Genomic DNA, 15,717 nt, shown 5'->3' on the forward strand with positions numbered 1-15,717 from the left:
AAACGTCATTTCAGATGAATTCATGATGCTTTCATGTACTCTTAGTTCACCACTTCACAGGTCAAAGTTGTAATAACCTCTTGTTTGCACGCTCAAGAGCTTTAGACCAAGAATAGTGAAAGATAGACATTCTAACAAAGCAAATATTGGGTGGGTTTCCTGTCTTGTTTTTTTTGTTTTTTTTTCCAAGAAGCACAGAGGAACAGTGGTTGCAGAATTAACATACAGGAGACTTGCACAGAGGTGGAAAAGTATAAGCTGTATGTGTATTTTTTTTTTGTTCTTCTCATGTAAAGCAAAACCATGACAGGACAGAGTTTGAAGTAGTTCTTAGAAATAATGTCCATCAAAATAATGAAAGGGCAAATGGATGGTTCCTGTGCAACCCCTTTGACTCCTCATGTGCACGAGGCCCAATGAATGTTTTATTGCAGCCGTAACCCCTCTTGCGATCCAACTTTTTATTAAAATCCACCCATCGCTAAATCTGTCATATTACAACTCTGCCATCAGGCCAAAGTTTTGATTAAATACTACATATACACTGTATATACTTGAAGTTATGCGTAATGTTGCACAGTTTTTGATATACTGCCTATAAAACCTCAACTCTGAAAATGATTAAGTTCAGCATTACTATGTCAAAAAACAGGCTTGTTTAATTCAAGCATATGCACATTGTTCATCTCCAACCATGAGGACAGAACCATTAGGCCTATTACCTTCATCATTTTCCCTTAACTTGGATGTTTGACGTGTACCCATTCTCTTTATTTGTGGTGTGTGCGCATCCATCTCGTGCCAGCGATATTTCCTATAGTCCTGAACGCAGCATGCTGCTGCGTTCACGCCCGCAGTGTCCTGTTGTAGGACAGTGTGTGTGTATGTGTGTGTGTGAACTCGGGAGGGGAAGCGCCGCGCTGTTAAAACTCCCAGGATTTACACTCTGCCATTTTGAGGAAAACCGGTCGACATCAGCGTTCCGCCGCGTCCATTAAACACAAGTCATGACCCGGATTAGTGAACTACCTCTGTGAAGTTGTGAGTATTCCTTTCTTCTGGTCGCACTCAGGTATGTTTTCGAGAGCGCTGCGATAGTTCAGGTGACGTTAGAAACGACTTTAAAAGTCCTCTTGTTCAGTGTTGACTCTGAGTTGTCAGTCGGGGCTCGGTTATGAGTGAATGGCGCATGTTGTGTTCAATGAAACGTGTGCAAAGCAGAGCGCGACAAAAGTAACGCAGAGTTACAACTTTACTCAGACTTCGCATCATAACAAAAGCGGAGAAGTGGACCCAGAAGTGGGCCTCAGTGTCCGGGATGGGCCTGGCTCTGTTGTGGGTGACAACATGCTGGTGCTGTTTTCTTTCTCCAGTCTGAGTTGCTAGGGGCGGAAAAAAAGTGTAGTTGTTTACCGGTAACTCGTGTGTTTGTCCGGCATTTAGTGAGCCCACGCGACAACAATGCAGTGAAATAAACAGCGCGTTAAGATGCGTTCAAAGACAAGGATAGCATTTATTTGCACGCATAGATGACATTCTTTGGAAACATATATTTTCGCTAACACTCAGTGCGGCTGTAGTGAGAGTGGAGGAGACAGCAAACCAGCCCAGTCTGTTCCAGAGTAGCAACATCAACCTTTTGGCTTGAAACCCCTTCAAACAAAGCAGTGTCAACCTGTGACCCCTCATCTGTCCTAACAGTGAGCTCAACTCAAGAGTCACTTTTCCTTCTCAGATTGTCCAGTCTGAAGGCTACAGCAGAGAAAATGTCCAATATTTCACAGGAAAACCATCAGAAATTAGTAAATGGTGAGGAAATATAAAGCACTTAGTGTGTGACAGATTCATCTTGGGACCCTTTGGGTTGGGAAGCACCATTATCGAGCCATATCTGACCAAAGCTGGCTAACATGTAACGACCAGGAGCTCCCTCCTGAATGTGTTCAACTGCACAGTTTTATTGAATTTCCTTTAGTAAAGGCAACAATTTGTGAGCATTTTTCAAAAGTATTTGGTGAAGTATCCTCTAAAAGGTACGACTGGCATATGTTCTGAGTTTATTATTAGTTTATCCCTAAATGCCAGAGATCAAAATGAATGACTGCTGCTTGAGTAAACTCCATGCAGAGCAATGGTGGAAAAGTTTTTTTAAGCTGACACCAACCTCCCATTTATTGCTGCTGGGGTTTTTTCCCCCAGTCATGCCATTGCGAGCTGGAACAACTCTCTACAATAGATGCAGGGAGCTCTGGAAATCAAACATGTATTTTATTCTGGGTGTTTAAGGTGCGAGGAGACAAAAGCAGCAACTTTCTCCTCTGCTTTGTTGGACGGGAGAGCAGATTTAACTTTGCAGCCAGCGTCGCTTCTGGAAATGGGTCATCACATTTTCAGCTCTGCACCAGATTACACAGTCACTGTGGTCACAACAGTAGTACTCTGCTGTCAAATTAAATGGGGTAGTGTCTTGGTTTTATTTATATAATCTTCTCAGGAAAACGATCCACTCTATAGCGCCAGCGCACAGGAGTTATCTGGAGAATCCAGCAGGAGCTTGTCTCATTCAAGCAGGAAGCGTCCGTCGGCCAAGTCAAAGTTCAGATGTGCTTTTAATAATTCAGCAGTTTTATTCTTGGACCACATTGGTTTCCTCTCAGTCATCATATGACGGGCAAATGTTGAAGATGGCTTCCTGTCATTAAGTCTTTTCTATTGCAGCAGCCATACAGGAGTGACAGTAGATGGACAAAATCACAAGAACCCCCTCATGAAATCAGACTTCAGTCTTGATGTGAATGATCATTGCGACCACTCTGATAAGCACTGGTCAAACCAGGTCACTGGATGCACTTATTTTCTCACATCCTGTCAGTCAGTATCGGCTTGTGACCGCTGTTCCTCTTTGTGGATTAAAATCAATGTGTTTGCAATAAGCTATCACGTTATTCCAGACATATGATGTTCACATGTTTAATATGTTTGATCCGTTTGCGGTGCTTACTGGCCTCTGTTAAAGCTGCGTTAATGCCTCTGTTTGGCAACATGTTGTGACTCAGTTTGACCTCATACTTATGATTAAGAGAGTTCAGACTTTATTGAGCATGAGGTGTGTGCATTATTTTGCCTAGTCCGGGTTTCGCAAGTGTAGTCATTTATCTAAGTATAGTAATAATCAGTAATGATAACCCTCAGAGGCTGCGTGGGATTAGCCTACTCATTGTCTTGATGGCAGTGCCGCAGTTTCACTGGGACCAAACCTTTACAGTGTTTGTAAGAGACTTGAACAAAGCTGCTCTTTAGGATTACACTTTTCGTCTGTCTCTCTTTATAGATGTGTCACCCTGTGATACGGCCTCACATCTCAAGTCTCGGATTGCTAACAACAATGAAAAATGAGGTTAAACTTTGCAAAGTTCATAAAGTGTAACTGTAATCTTATGACTGTTTTCTTAAATTTGACACTGATCACCAGACAAACCAGAGATTAGGACCTGCAAGTCTGGTGCATTTTTGATATTTGCTAAATTGACATTAAGATAATATTTGTTGTCAGTTCGCATGAATAGAGCAGGCTGGTATTTCCTGTGTGCAAAGCTGCTTGTCCCAGAGGAATGTGTGGAATGTATGCCTTTGTCCTCTGTAGATTTAGCAGAGTCTAATTTCTGCGCCGCCTGCTATGGAGCCCAGGAAGAGACTGCAGACTGGAAAATGAGACTGTAAGACTGTCAGCGACCCCCGTGGAGAGCTCATCCCTCTCCGTGCCCGTCTCCTCGAACCAAAGCTGAGGGATTCAGGGAGGAGGGATGAACTCATGGAAATGTCAGCGCACCATAGCAAACATCCTCTCATTAGGAAGATGTTCTCCAGTGTTTGACTGAAGACATGTCAATCCACCACCCTGAATCAGAGCCCCCACTTCCCTGTTTGTTTATAGCTAGAGGAAGTTGCCACTGGAAGACTCCTTCATGCAAGTCGTGGCTGTGATCCTGAAGGGAGGAGGAAGGCTGTAATTAAGGCTTTCTGCTTTCAATTATTGTTTTCAAGATTTTTATGGGGAGATGAGGCTTCAGCGTTTTGAAAGTGGCTTCTCCGTGGCCTCCGAGCTGGATGTCGCTGAGTGCAGAGCTGCCAGCACATCAAAAGGCAGCTTGATTGACTAGCAGGGAAATTAAATGCGTGAAGATTACACCATGTTTTGTCTCTGCCCATCGGCTGATTAGCCTGCATGCCACTGCTGTTTAGCCATACTCCCACACTCTTTAAGCATTGAATACCTATATCGAAATATGCTCTGCGGATCTAATATCCGAGAGGAGAGAAGATTCATCTTCCAGAGGTGCCTTTACACATTTAAGCAGCTTTGCCTCTTTTCAAGCTGCCGTGCCACATTATACCTGGTGCTCACAGCGCACTTCATGCTGGTTAATGAGGCAGGGTCTTTGGCTAAGTTTTCTCACACATTTTCGAGCAGGCTTGCTATTAAATATTTAGACTATGCTCATTTCTAAGCGCAGTATGTCTAAAACACAACACTTTCCACCATCAATGTGCATTACAAAACCTTTGAACTTCCAAAACTTTTAAACCTGCACTCCTTTTGAATGTAGAAACATTTCCTTTTCTCCCAACCTGCTTCGTTATCCTCCTTTTTCAAATGCTACAGCAAACAGCTTCTAAACACACGGTGCCTTTAAGTGTCTCAGTCCTTTTGAGAAACCCAGTTTTAGAATTTAATGACACAAAAGATTTGGAGCCCGTTATGTAGATTTGGTTTACATTGACTTCATCCTCTAATCTTTGTTTTCCAAAGGGTGAATGGGAGAATCTGCCGTGACTGTAGATTTTGTAGTACATATCTCAGTGTGTTGATTGACAATAAGAATGGCAGCATTGTATTATTGGCCTCGCGCATGCATCAAGATGCCAAGAGCGGTAGTCTTAACTACAAGCCTGCAGTACGAAGACATGAAGGCCGCAGCGATGAGTCCCAGTCTGCACTTCTTTTTTCAATGAACTAAATTGAGAAAAGGAAAATAAAACTGCAGCAGTCTGCAGCCGTGCTAGTGTCTGTGTGTCTGTACTTTGGCACAGTGTAGCTTTGAGCTAAATGCTAACGTCAGCATGTTGATCACAGTGACAGTGCTAACATGCTGATGTTTAGCAGGTGTAAATGTGTAGCATGTTCAGTATTTCAGTGTAGCGTGATAGCATGATGATATGTGGTAATTAGAGCTAATCTCAAAGTACAGCTGAGGCTGATGGGAATGAAAAAATGTGCTTCTCAGTGATGACAGACACATACATGAAGTTGGCTGCTTGCAAGACAGTTCAGTGACTAAATGTTTGTATGAAGCGTTCTCTGAAAGCTTTAGTCTGCGGTGTGAGTGACAGAAATCTCCGGCTCCCTCTCCGTCTTAGTTATTTGTGGTGTTTAACGTATATAAACATGTTTCAGGTTTTCAAGGTCAGTGCCTCATTAAAGTTTGATGGAGTACTTTAAGCAAATATGTTTTATTTATATCCCCAGGAGCTCTCTCAGTATGCTTTCTGCTGACAGGATAAATGGACTTGTTCAAGCTTTCAGACTGATCTGTTAAAGAGTATTCGTGTCACCTGTGGATTATCTTGAGATTTTACCTTCTAAAAAAATGTCTTTTTACATTGTGTTCTTATTCTTCTTGTTTTTTTGTTTTTTTCTTGCAGAGGAGAAGGCCTCTGAAGCGGGGGACAGACTGACACCCAACAAAGGAATTCTTGTTTTTGAACCGGTCATTAGTTCCCTTCAGCCATGTGTTCCACAAATCACTCAAACTGGGTCACATTTGAAGATGACAACACACCGCTCTCATCACCTCAGAAGCCCCTACAGTCACCAGGGCTTATCAAAGCATCAGTACCGCGTCCCAATGGTCTGAAATTAGTGCTTCCTCCGATTAGAGATACTTCCTGGAGCTTCAGTAGTTCCTTGGAATCCCCTCAAAGCCACTCGAGTCTTAGTGGAAGTTCCTGTGTACCATGTAACACGCCTTTTTGCACTCCTGTGAGTGGGGCTCCTAGCAGTGCGTCCCCATTTCACTCCAACACCTGGGAAAAGAACGACTTCTTCCGGAGTTTCTCCAGCACGTCTTCCACCTCTGTTCCCTCTCCTGCACCAGAGGCACTGAATCAAACCTCAGATGGACCAAGCCCTTTCCCTTCTTTCCGGGGGAACTCAGGACACTTTAACCCCTTCTGGGATGGCTCTAGACACAGCGCTGACGTAGACAGCTCCTCCTCGGACTCAGAGTCTGATAACAGCTTACCACGTTTCTTTATTCGGACCAAAGATGGCTGCGAGCCGCCGCGCGACCAACTCCAGAGCTCCTTTTCCTACGTTTGCAACAAACTGGAAGGCCTACGAGCAGAGACGGACCACAAAACGGAGACAGAAAAAGACGCAGAGAGGCGGCTGAGTTGCAAAAATGAGGTGTTAAGCGAGTGTCCGTCTCAGTTTGTTCCTCGGGGTCTTTTTCGTAGTCAGAAGAGAGACGGCTGGCCTGTCATGCTCAGGATTCCCGAAAAAAAGAACCGCATGTCCTCTCGACAGTGGGGGCCGATCTATCTCCGCTTGTTGCCGGGAGGCGTGCTGCAGATGTACTATGAGAAAGGGCTGGAGAAGCCATACAAGGAGTTCCAGCTTCTCCCGCAGTGCAGGATCTCGGAACTTAAACTTGAAAGCTACGGCGAGCACCGCAAAGTCCTCACGTTCAAGGTGGAACATTTCTCGTACACGGAAAAGAAACGCTACCACCCCAAGCAGGAGGTTAGTCATGAGGCGGAGGTAGAGCAGCTGCTCAAGTTTGGCTCCACAGTGCATGACGACATGGAGGACCTGGTTGTCTCCATGGAAGAGGAAATCTTCAAACTGTGTGCGCCCCACCAGCCGAGGCGGCACTTCGAGGAGCAGGAGCTGTCGCTGCAGATCACGGACCACATCTGGGTACAACTGGATAAGTGTGGGAGAGTCATGGAGCGGACGGCCTTCACCCAGATTCACTGCCTGGCCTTTCTGAACGGATTAGGGGATTGCTTTCTTGCCCTTAATGATCTCGGGCTGCTGCGCTTTGACTCTAGCTACGGGTCTGAGGAGGGCAGTGAACTCTGGATGGAGATCGCCGACTGCCATTTTCACAAATGTGTGAACCAGACGGAGTTTCAGAGGTCCCGGCTGGTAAAGTTCTCACCTCCCGATGCCTGCAGGGTTGAGCTGATGCGGTACAAAACGGCATTTTTGGGTTGCACAGAAATTCCCTTCTCAATTAAAGCTGTGGTCACAGTTCAAGGTGCCTATGTGGAGCTCCAGGCCTTTCTTAACATGTCAGCCACCTTCCTCTCCTCCATGTCCGATGCGTACCCACTGTGCGAGAATGTAGTGATCCGCGTGCCGGTGCCGGGCGACTGGGTCAAAGTGACACAGACGGTGGCCTTGCTGCGACAGAGGTCACTGAAGGCCCGTATGAACAGAAACGCCTGCCTGGGTTATGTCAGCACTGCGGACTCGCAGCCTGTCATGCAGGTGACAGTCGGCACAGTCAAGTATGAGAATGTATATTCAGCCATCGTGTGGAGGATTGACAGACTGCCAGCAAAGAACACGGGTACGGCATTTCTGAGAGATTAAAATTCAGCCCTGCACCGCAACCTAACATTTTCTCATTAGCTCCCTGGCCTCGGCTTCTTGTGCATGAGTACAGTATGTTTGCCACTCAGTGGTGTAACACTCTAACTACAAGCGACCTTTGTTTTCTCCTTTGCAGCAGTGGATCACCCCCATTCATTTTCCTGCAAGCTAGAGCTGGGATCTGATCAGGAGATCCCAAGTGACTGGTACCCTTTTGTCACGATGGAATGTGAAATTATGGGCGCAGTCGTGTCACAGACCAGGGTGAAGTCACTGGGCACGACGAACGACATCCAGCCGCAGAAGCATGTGACCAGCTGGACACGCTATCATTGTCAGGTAAGATGGGAATAATGCTCGATGCATGCACCAGCCCTGAGGTGGATAGAGAAAACATTTATTTATTTGTGCAACTAACCTAATTTTTCTTCTTCTTTTTTTAGGTGGAAGTGGAGAAGAAATGGATTGAAACAGAGTCACAGAGGCAATCTGGCTGCATGACACAGTGATTATTAAAGACACTCTGAAGAGGACGTTATCCCTTTGGTCCAACATACTTGCCAAAACCTTCCTAATGGTGAAAAGGGATAATGAAAACTGAGCAAAAACAAGCATGATGTGGGACTTTCTGCTTATATCCGGTGTCAAATTCATCTAATTACACATAGCCTGGTAGTATTTCTCATGCAGGTTAACCCATTTTGTATCCTTTAACTGAGACTGAATTAGTCTAGACCTAGTAAACAATTTAACATGGTCCTTTTGCCTAGCACTTTACATTTAATAGATTTATTAACTGTAAGATTATATGATTACTGTATATAAGCTTGCATTTGCGTCATCTGCACTGCCCTCCAGAATGATCGGCATCCTTAATAAATGCCTTAATAAATGTATGCCGAATGGGCTGTATGAGCTAAGCAGCTTAAGTAATGAGCAATATTTACTATGTCTGAGAAAAGCTAATTATCAGCAAGGTTTAGGGTCAGGTCCTTCACACAGTCCCAAACTGATTCATTTAGGCATGAGTCCTCCACATTTGTGCTGAATTCCACGTGGCAGTGGCAGACAAAACAGCGTGATAGAATTATAGTTGCACAAAAACATTGGTTTTTGGTGGGTCACCTCATGCTGAGGTCCCACAGGGCAGCATTTTGTCGGAGGTGACTCAATCACAATTATTAGGACAGTTTGATTGAATTGACGCAGCTCATGCCAATTAGCAGCCGTTCTCAGCAATGAAACATCAAATCATAGGTTCAAAGCAGCACGAGACAAACACACAATTAAATCATTTTTGCCCAAATTACAAGTGCATTGGCCCAAAAAGCTACAGAATAATTTCACATTTGAAGAGTAGCACGTGAGGTCTGAAGTGTAATAATTGTTAATATTAATTTTCCCTTTTTTCTTCTTCTTCTTTTCCACATGGAAAACAACTCATTACTTTCGTTGCTTACCTCAAGTTGACTTTGTAACAAGGTTGTATTCTGGAGGACTGAAATTTTATTTAAACAAATCAAATATTTTATTATGTGATCTTTCTGCCTTTGGGTTGTGAATAGGTTGGATTTTAAAAAAAACAAACAAACAAAAAAAAAAGAGTGGTGAAGCTTCATAGTGACCAACAAGGCCTTCAGTGATGACTTTCATGTACGAGGTACCTGGCTTTAGCTGGATGTTATGTACACCAAGAGTAAAAACTGAATTAAACCTGAGTGACTCGTGGTGCTTCTTCACAGACATCCATAGGTGTCTTTATCTCTGTCACACACTTTAGGTGGAGTAGAAGCAAACTTTGAGTTTAGACCTTGATAAATGAAGCTCCCTAATCTCCTCTGTGTCAAAATTTGGTACTGTGGGGACCACCGAAGCTGCTTTCAGATCATATCAAGGAAGCTATCCAACATCCAAGATGCCAAAGCTGCTAAATAAAATTTCATACATGCAGTGTAAGATGACAGTGCCGTTAAAATCTAGCCTGTCTGATGAACATGAAGTGATATTTGTGTTTTAAGTTTTCCCACACTAACACAAAAGCCTAAAGCAAACACCTCCCTGGGTGTCAAAACAGCCCAGCATAACTGAGTTATGTGCGCCGTCATCATGGTTTTGTTGAGAGCCTGGGACTTCCAGCAGTGAGTAATGACAGGCTGCTGCTCCATAAATGACATGATTTGCAGGAAATGATCTTTTTAAAGCGCCGCATGCTGCGTGACAGTTTTATTTGATTAACTGTAATAGTGCACAGGTACGGACGAGTGAAGTATCTTGGCCCGAATTTAATTTATTTGCCTCTTTGGGAACAAACTGCTGACAATCATGGTTAATGTGCATCCAAACTCAAAGTGCAACAATAATGTTTCACATGAGAGCTGCTGGTTTTTTTAATGCATTCATTTTCCCCCTGTGGTGATAACTTATTATTCAGCAAACCCAAAACTCTTCACTGGCACCTTTCTAGTTATTATTTCTTGTCCATTATGTGTTTTGAGGGTCTTTTTGGTATTTATACTTTGACATTTTTCACTTATGTTTGTATGATCTTGAACAGCTAGATGCAAAATGGCCTGTAAACACACAAAAAGATGCATGTTTCTATTACAATCAACTGTATTTCTCAACTCAAAATGATATTTTGGTATATTTTATAAGATTGGGCTTATAGAATGGACATGCATAATATAATATCGGTCATTTATGGGAATAAAGAGGGCATCATCTTGTAATTCAAGGAGAGCTTCTCAGTCCCGAGTTGGGTGACGTGACAGCAAAGTGTCTGTTAGTCTCAGCCACTGCAGAATCCACAGGGGTTAGTCCCATGTTGCTGCTTTTCAGCCGCAACGCTCTCGCCCTCTTCACAGGAGTCAACCTACGGTGTTGAAGGAGTGCCAGCATCACCAAACAGATGCTGGGAGGAAGCAGGGGTCACGACTCCTGCTGCTGCCGCTGCTGCTGCTACGAATCTATTGAGCACCGAGTTCAAAATGAAGTGTCTTGTAAAGGGTGAAATATTTTTAACTCCTGGCATTGTGCACTCCTGGGATCAGAGACTGTACTGAGCTCCCAGCACTGTGGAAAATGTGCAACAGAGTAACCTTGCTATTGAAAGCGAGCAGAAAACTAGAGCTGGAAAGGTTGTGTCAGACAGAAATATCACCACTCTAAAACTCTCTCTCTCTAAAACTACATGGCTGAGAAAAGCTACTGACAACTACTGAAGTCATATTCAACATTAGGAAGTATTTTGTGCAGCTTTTACTATTGCTGTAATGCTGTGGGTGGGTGGATGTAAGGTGGCCTGCAGGGACCCTCACCCTAAGCAGGTGACACCCACTGTAACCTTGTTAAAATGTGACCATTAAATGTTGGAAAATGAATGCGATGCACAGCGAGAAAGCCTCAACTCTCATCTCGCTTTGGCAACAGAGATTGAATTTATATAAGATTAAATTATATGTCAAATCCAAACACATGGTAAGTTTATATGATGAAGATAGAAGGCAAGAAATATGTCTAACCTCTGCCCTAATACAACATAAAACTGTGGCCTATGATGAGTCTTATCAGTCTTTGTGACACATGTAGGTCTCAGCTCCAATCGCATCGCTCTGTGGAGCTTGATTGCCATCACCTGTGCGGGCACTTCCCATCAAGTTGGTGCAGGCAAAACTATCTGGATCACTGTTGACTGCATGTATTATGTTTCCTAGTCCATTATCACTGGCCTGCAGTTATTTTTGCCTTAAATCATGCTGACCAACACGGGCCCAATGGTAAGCAAAGCTGTTTTTTAGCTAGTTCTGCTAGAGGCTAACTGTTGTGCAAAACTGTTGTGTGTTGGCCTGTGCTGCATGGCTGTGAGGTAGTCTAATAAATGTGCTCTTGAAAACACATTTCTATTCAAATATAGGCTACTTATTCAGAGCCTCAAGCTATTTCTGTGGAATATCTCAGTGCAGTTTAATTCATCATGTTGTCAAGCCAAATCTCATCCAAAATCTATCAATTAGGCTGCATGGATTTCTGCATTGCTGACTCTTAACTGCAACATCAACAAAGTTTTGTCCCCTCTAATAAGTCTGCTCTGAAGTGTTTTACTTACATTTATCTTGGATTTTTTTTTTTTTTTTGTTTCACTTGGAATTGACTTAAATGCACAGTAAAGAGTAATTTATAATCTTAATTAATTATCTCATCTGAAAATGAGAATTTTAGCTAGAAAATACAGGCTGAATATGCATTATGTGTAACCAAAAAGTGAGTTTCACTGTAGTCTACATTATCCAACAGTCAGCAACATGGAAAAAGCAGAAATTTGAATGGAATTTGGTGAATTGCTCATCAAAACATACACAAACTGACTGGGATGAATCACTTTATCCTCTCAAGCAGCTCAACAGCTTCTGACTTTGTAACATTAAACAACTGCAGGCCAAACTCTACTTCTCCATAATTGATGATGTGATTGAGAGTATGAGGGAGCTCTTCTTGGATGAAGGTCTTGAAGACCGAGTCCTGGATGATTTAAGACATGTGAGTTATATTCTACATAACCCTGCTCCTTTTTTTCCCCCTTTTTCTTTTTAAAGTACATATAACGCACATCTTGACTCAAGTTGTCAGTTACAGCAAAGTTAGATCATCTAGTGAGGAAGTACACACCTTAGCAGGAAGACAGACTGCTGTGTCTTCTGCTGTGCAGCTTTGGGAGTCAAAGATGATGCAGTCAAAAGCAATGGAAGACTTCAGGAAAAACAACATCAACTCATCCAATTTTGTGCTGCAGCTCCCTGCCAACTACAACCAGACTGATCAAGAGGTCACAGGTAACAGTGCTGACAAAGCAAGCATATCTAATTACTTTGTCCATTAACACAGCTTGACAAACAAACAGTACTTTAAAGGTAGTTCAGTTACTTTACATGTAGCCTGAATGGATTTTTTTTTCTCTTTCAAATTGGGTGTTTGTGGTATGATTGCATTAATAATTAATCATTTTTGTGCCACTTGCTCTGCTCTGATTTTTGCTCACAGCCTCAGTTGTGATCCCCTCAAGTCAGAATATCCACAGTTTGCCAATGCTCAAGGCAAGTGTGGCGAAGATTGAAATGCTCATCTTTTTGGTGTAACTTCAGTTCTTAGATCAGAATTTCACCAATAGAATTTAATCACCTTGAATCCATATTTGGACACTTAAATTTTACATTTTTGATCTGAAATTGTGGAAATACTTAAAGTTAAGTTAGATCTTCAGCTACTTGTCACAGCTGTACATTTAATTGCTATATATTAGCACCTTTAAATTGTGCAGTTTTTCAGTACATTAAAGAAGCCAGTATCACATTGGAATTATAACCCGGTCAAACACTGTCAGATAAGAATCTGCAATGTTGAATTGATGAGCCAAGATTTTTAGAAAAAAATTGCTGTAAATCATTACTGTTTGATATGCTGAATTAATATTTCCCTGTTTCATTGCAGAATAACTCAGAAACCCTTGCTACCTTTTCTCTTCCTGCTGGGTTAGCTTACCCTGTGCAGATACCAGCTGGAGTCACTCTACAAACAGATTCTGGTACACAGCGACTTTACTTGTTCTGGGCTTAAACCTGTGTTCAGCATGTGGTCCTAGGTTGAAATAACATCTGACTCTTTGCTTGTGTCTCACTAAGGTCAGCTTTACAAGGTCAACGTTCCTGTTGTGGTTACTCAGGCCGTGGCAGGTCAGCAACCCGTGTCCCACCCCACACACAAAGTCACTGAGTGGAGAGAAGCTCCTGTCCCCCAGTCAGCTGCTGTCCCACCAAACACCACTCATCCTCAGGAAGTGGAACCATCCTCTGCTCCTGCTACATCTGTCACACAGCCTCCACATCAAAAGACCAATTCACCCCCTGGTGAGGGGAGCAGCCTCCCCCAGCAGCCACTAGTTCCTGCTGCTGAGACCTCTGAGCTCCAGGGGGCCTGCTCTCCGGAGCCGGAGGTCAGGCTGGAAGAGAACGAGCCGAGTCCGCAAGTTGAACCTGTGAACCTCAGCGTGACCGATTCAACTCTCAGTCAGTTATTAGACCTCCAGACCGGCACTGAGGAGGCTTTGACACAGGCGGCACAATTAAAGACCAGAGACGTTGACGACATCCTGAAAGAAGTGATTGAGGAGGAGAGAGAGAAAGCAGAAAGGGTGAGGAGTCTAGCATCTGCAAGGACTGACAACCAAATACCAGTAACAGAAAGAAGAAAAGTTATTGAGGTGCAGATCTGTATCGTGCAATGAGAAGTTCCACATTTTGAGAAATTTGCTTCTTGCTAAGGGTTACATGAGAAAGTCAATACAACCCTCATCTGTAAAATATATTACTGCAGCCAGCGGCTGGTTAGCTTAGTTTAGCTTAGCATAGCATAAAGACTGGAAACAGGGAAAAAGCTAGACTGGCTCTGTCCAAAGGCAAGAAAGTCCACATAAAAGCACCTCTAAAGCTCACTAAGTAAATGTTATTTCTTGGTTTGTTTAATACAGGCCTTTTGCTAAGCTAACTAGCTGCTGGCTGCACTTTTGTATTTATTAAACAGACATAAAGAAAGCGAATAAGTGTGTTTCCCGAAATGTTCCAATGTCTTCTTGTCATCCCTGCCAAGCTGGACCTGGACTACAACTACAGCGAACTGTCCGACATCGTTCAGCTGGACGGTCCTGCAGACAACTCTGACATAGAGGAGGAAGATGGACTCCCCCTGGAAGAGAATGACTTTCTGGGTATAATCAATGCAGAGGCCATAAAAGCCCTGCAAGAAGGAGACGGAAGCAGCGATGGTAACAGTGTGGTCTCCAGCAGCGACAGTGAGGTAGTGGATGAACTCGCTAATGTAGAGGAAGAGGTGAGAGACGTATATTCTGTCACGGTTTATTTTTGCAATTAAAACATTTCTGCATGGAAAGCTGATTTGTGCCACTTTTCCTAGAAACAACATTAATTTGTCATGTTTTGCAGGCAACAGCATGTTTTTGAATGCACGTTTGAACTCTTTTGTCCCATGATGCACCTTCTGTCAATTAGGATCCTTTGAATTCAGGTGATGATGTGATTGAGCAGGACATCCCGGATCTCTTTGACACCGACAACGTAATCGTTTGTCAGTATGACAAAGTAAGAACACATTGGCTTTTACTTTCCTCTTTACAAAGCACCTCGCTGAATGCTTACTTATTAATATAGCAACATTTTCTTTCTATTGCAGATTCACCGCAGTAAGAACCGCTGGAAGTTTCATTTGAAAGATGGAGTGATGTGTTATGGAGGCAGGGACTACGTGTTCTCTAAAGCTGTTGGGGAAGCTGAGTGGTAATGAGCTTTAGTTCTCTCGCACGCATCCGGTAACCATGTTGAAAGAGGGGAAACTGATTTAAAAGGGAAAAACAATCAGTGAATTTAGACCTCTTGTTGGTGTAATTTGACTCAGGGAGCAGGCAGTTAAAACACCACTGTGCAAAAGCAGTGATACATTTGTTATTGTTTTTTTCAATATGTAATTATCAGAGCAGTACTGCAAGTCGTTTACGATGTTATAACCAATTACTTGCAGCATTGCTTCTGAATCCAATCTACTGAAACAAACAGCATGAATTTATGTTGCGCAGTATTTCCATGGAAATAGTTTCTTTTATTAAGAGAGAAAACATTATTTGACCTGGAGTGTGTTTTCTTCTGTCATGATCATGTTGCTTTAAACGTACCTAATGTGCTGTTTGATTTTCAAACATTGTAATGTCTTGCCTTTAATCACTCTTCAAATACACTGAACGGCATTGTTGTGCTGCATTCAATAGACCCTTTTATTTCTCTGCAAGCCCGTACAAAGCTAGTGCTGCCTTTTTGTCATATCATTTTCTTTCTAATGAACTAAGAGCTTTTTTTTTTTTCCTTTTCACTCTTGAAATCCAACAGGTCCCAGTCACGAGATATAGACAAATTCACAGGCTGATGTCAAAATTAATTTAGAAATACCAGCATGGATGCTAAAATCAATTCATTTTCAGCTGTGATTTGGATAGAAAT

General features: G+C 42.9%; 1 protein-coding gene across 1 annotated transcript; it reads left to right on the forward strand.

Annotated features, from left to right (window-relative positions):
* The first annotated feature begins 900 nt into the window (after positions 1-900).
* On the forward strand, positions 901-15,007 carry ston1 (stonin 1). The gene is made up of 11 exons (XM_076743377.1): positions 901-1,041; positions 5,704-7,637; positions 7,797-7,999; positions 12,095-12,196; positions 12,366-12,489; positions 12,698-12,750; positions 13,145-13,238; positions 13,336-13,844; positions 14,300-14,539; positions 14,719-14,808; positions 14,900-15,007. Exons 2-11 carry the CDS (start codon positions 5,789-5,791, stop codon positions 15,005-15,007), a joined length of 3,372 nt encoding a protein of 1,123 aa, XP_076599492.1. The 5' UTR covers positions 901-1,041; positions 5,704-5,788.
* Positions 15,008-15,717: the final 710 nt, after the last annotated feature.

Source organism: Chaetodon auriga, chromosome 11, assembly GCF_051107435.1.
Source record: "Chaetodon auriga isolate fChaAug3 chromosome 11, fChaAug3.hap1, whole genome shotgun sequence".
NCBI classification, from domain to species: domain Eukaryota; kingdom Metazoa; phylum Chordata; class Actinopteri; order Chaetodontiformes; family Chaetodontidae; genus Chaetodon; species Chaetodon auriga.

Excerpts from the sequence above, each read along its gene's own strand:
- ston1 (XM_076743377.1), top strand. The coding sequence starts at position 5,789 with ATGTGTTCCACAAATCACTCAAACTGGGTCACATTTGAAGATGACAAC. Across the intron at positions 12,751-13,144 it reads ACAGTTTGCCAATGCTCAAG|AATAACTCAGAAACCCTTGC; the intron begins GCAAGTGTGGCG and ends GTTTCATTGCAG. Across the intron at positions 13,845-14,299 it reads AGAGAGAGAAAGCAGAAAGG|CTGGACCTGGACTACAACTA; the intron begins GTGAGGAGTCTA and ends ATCCCTGCCAAG.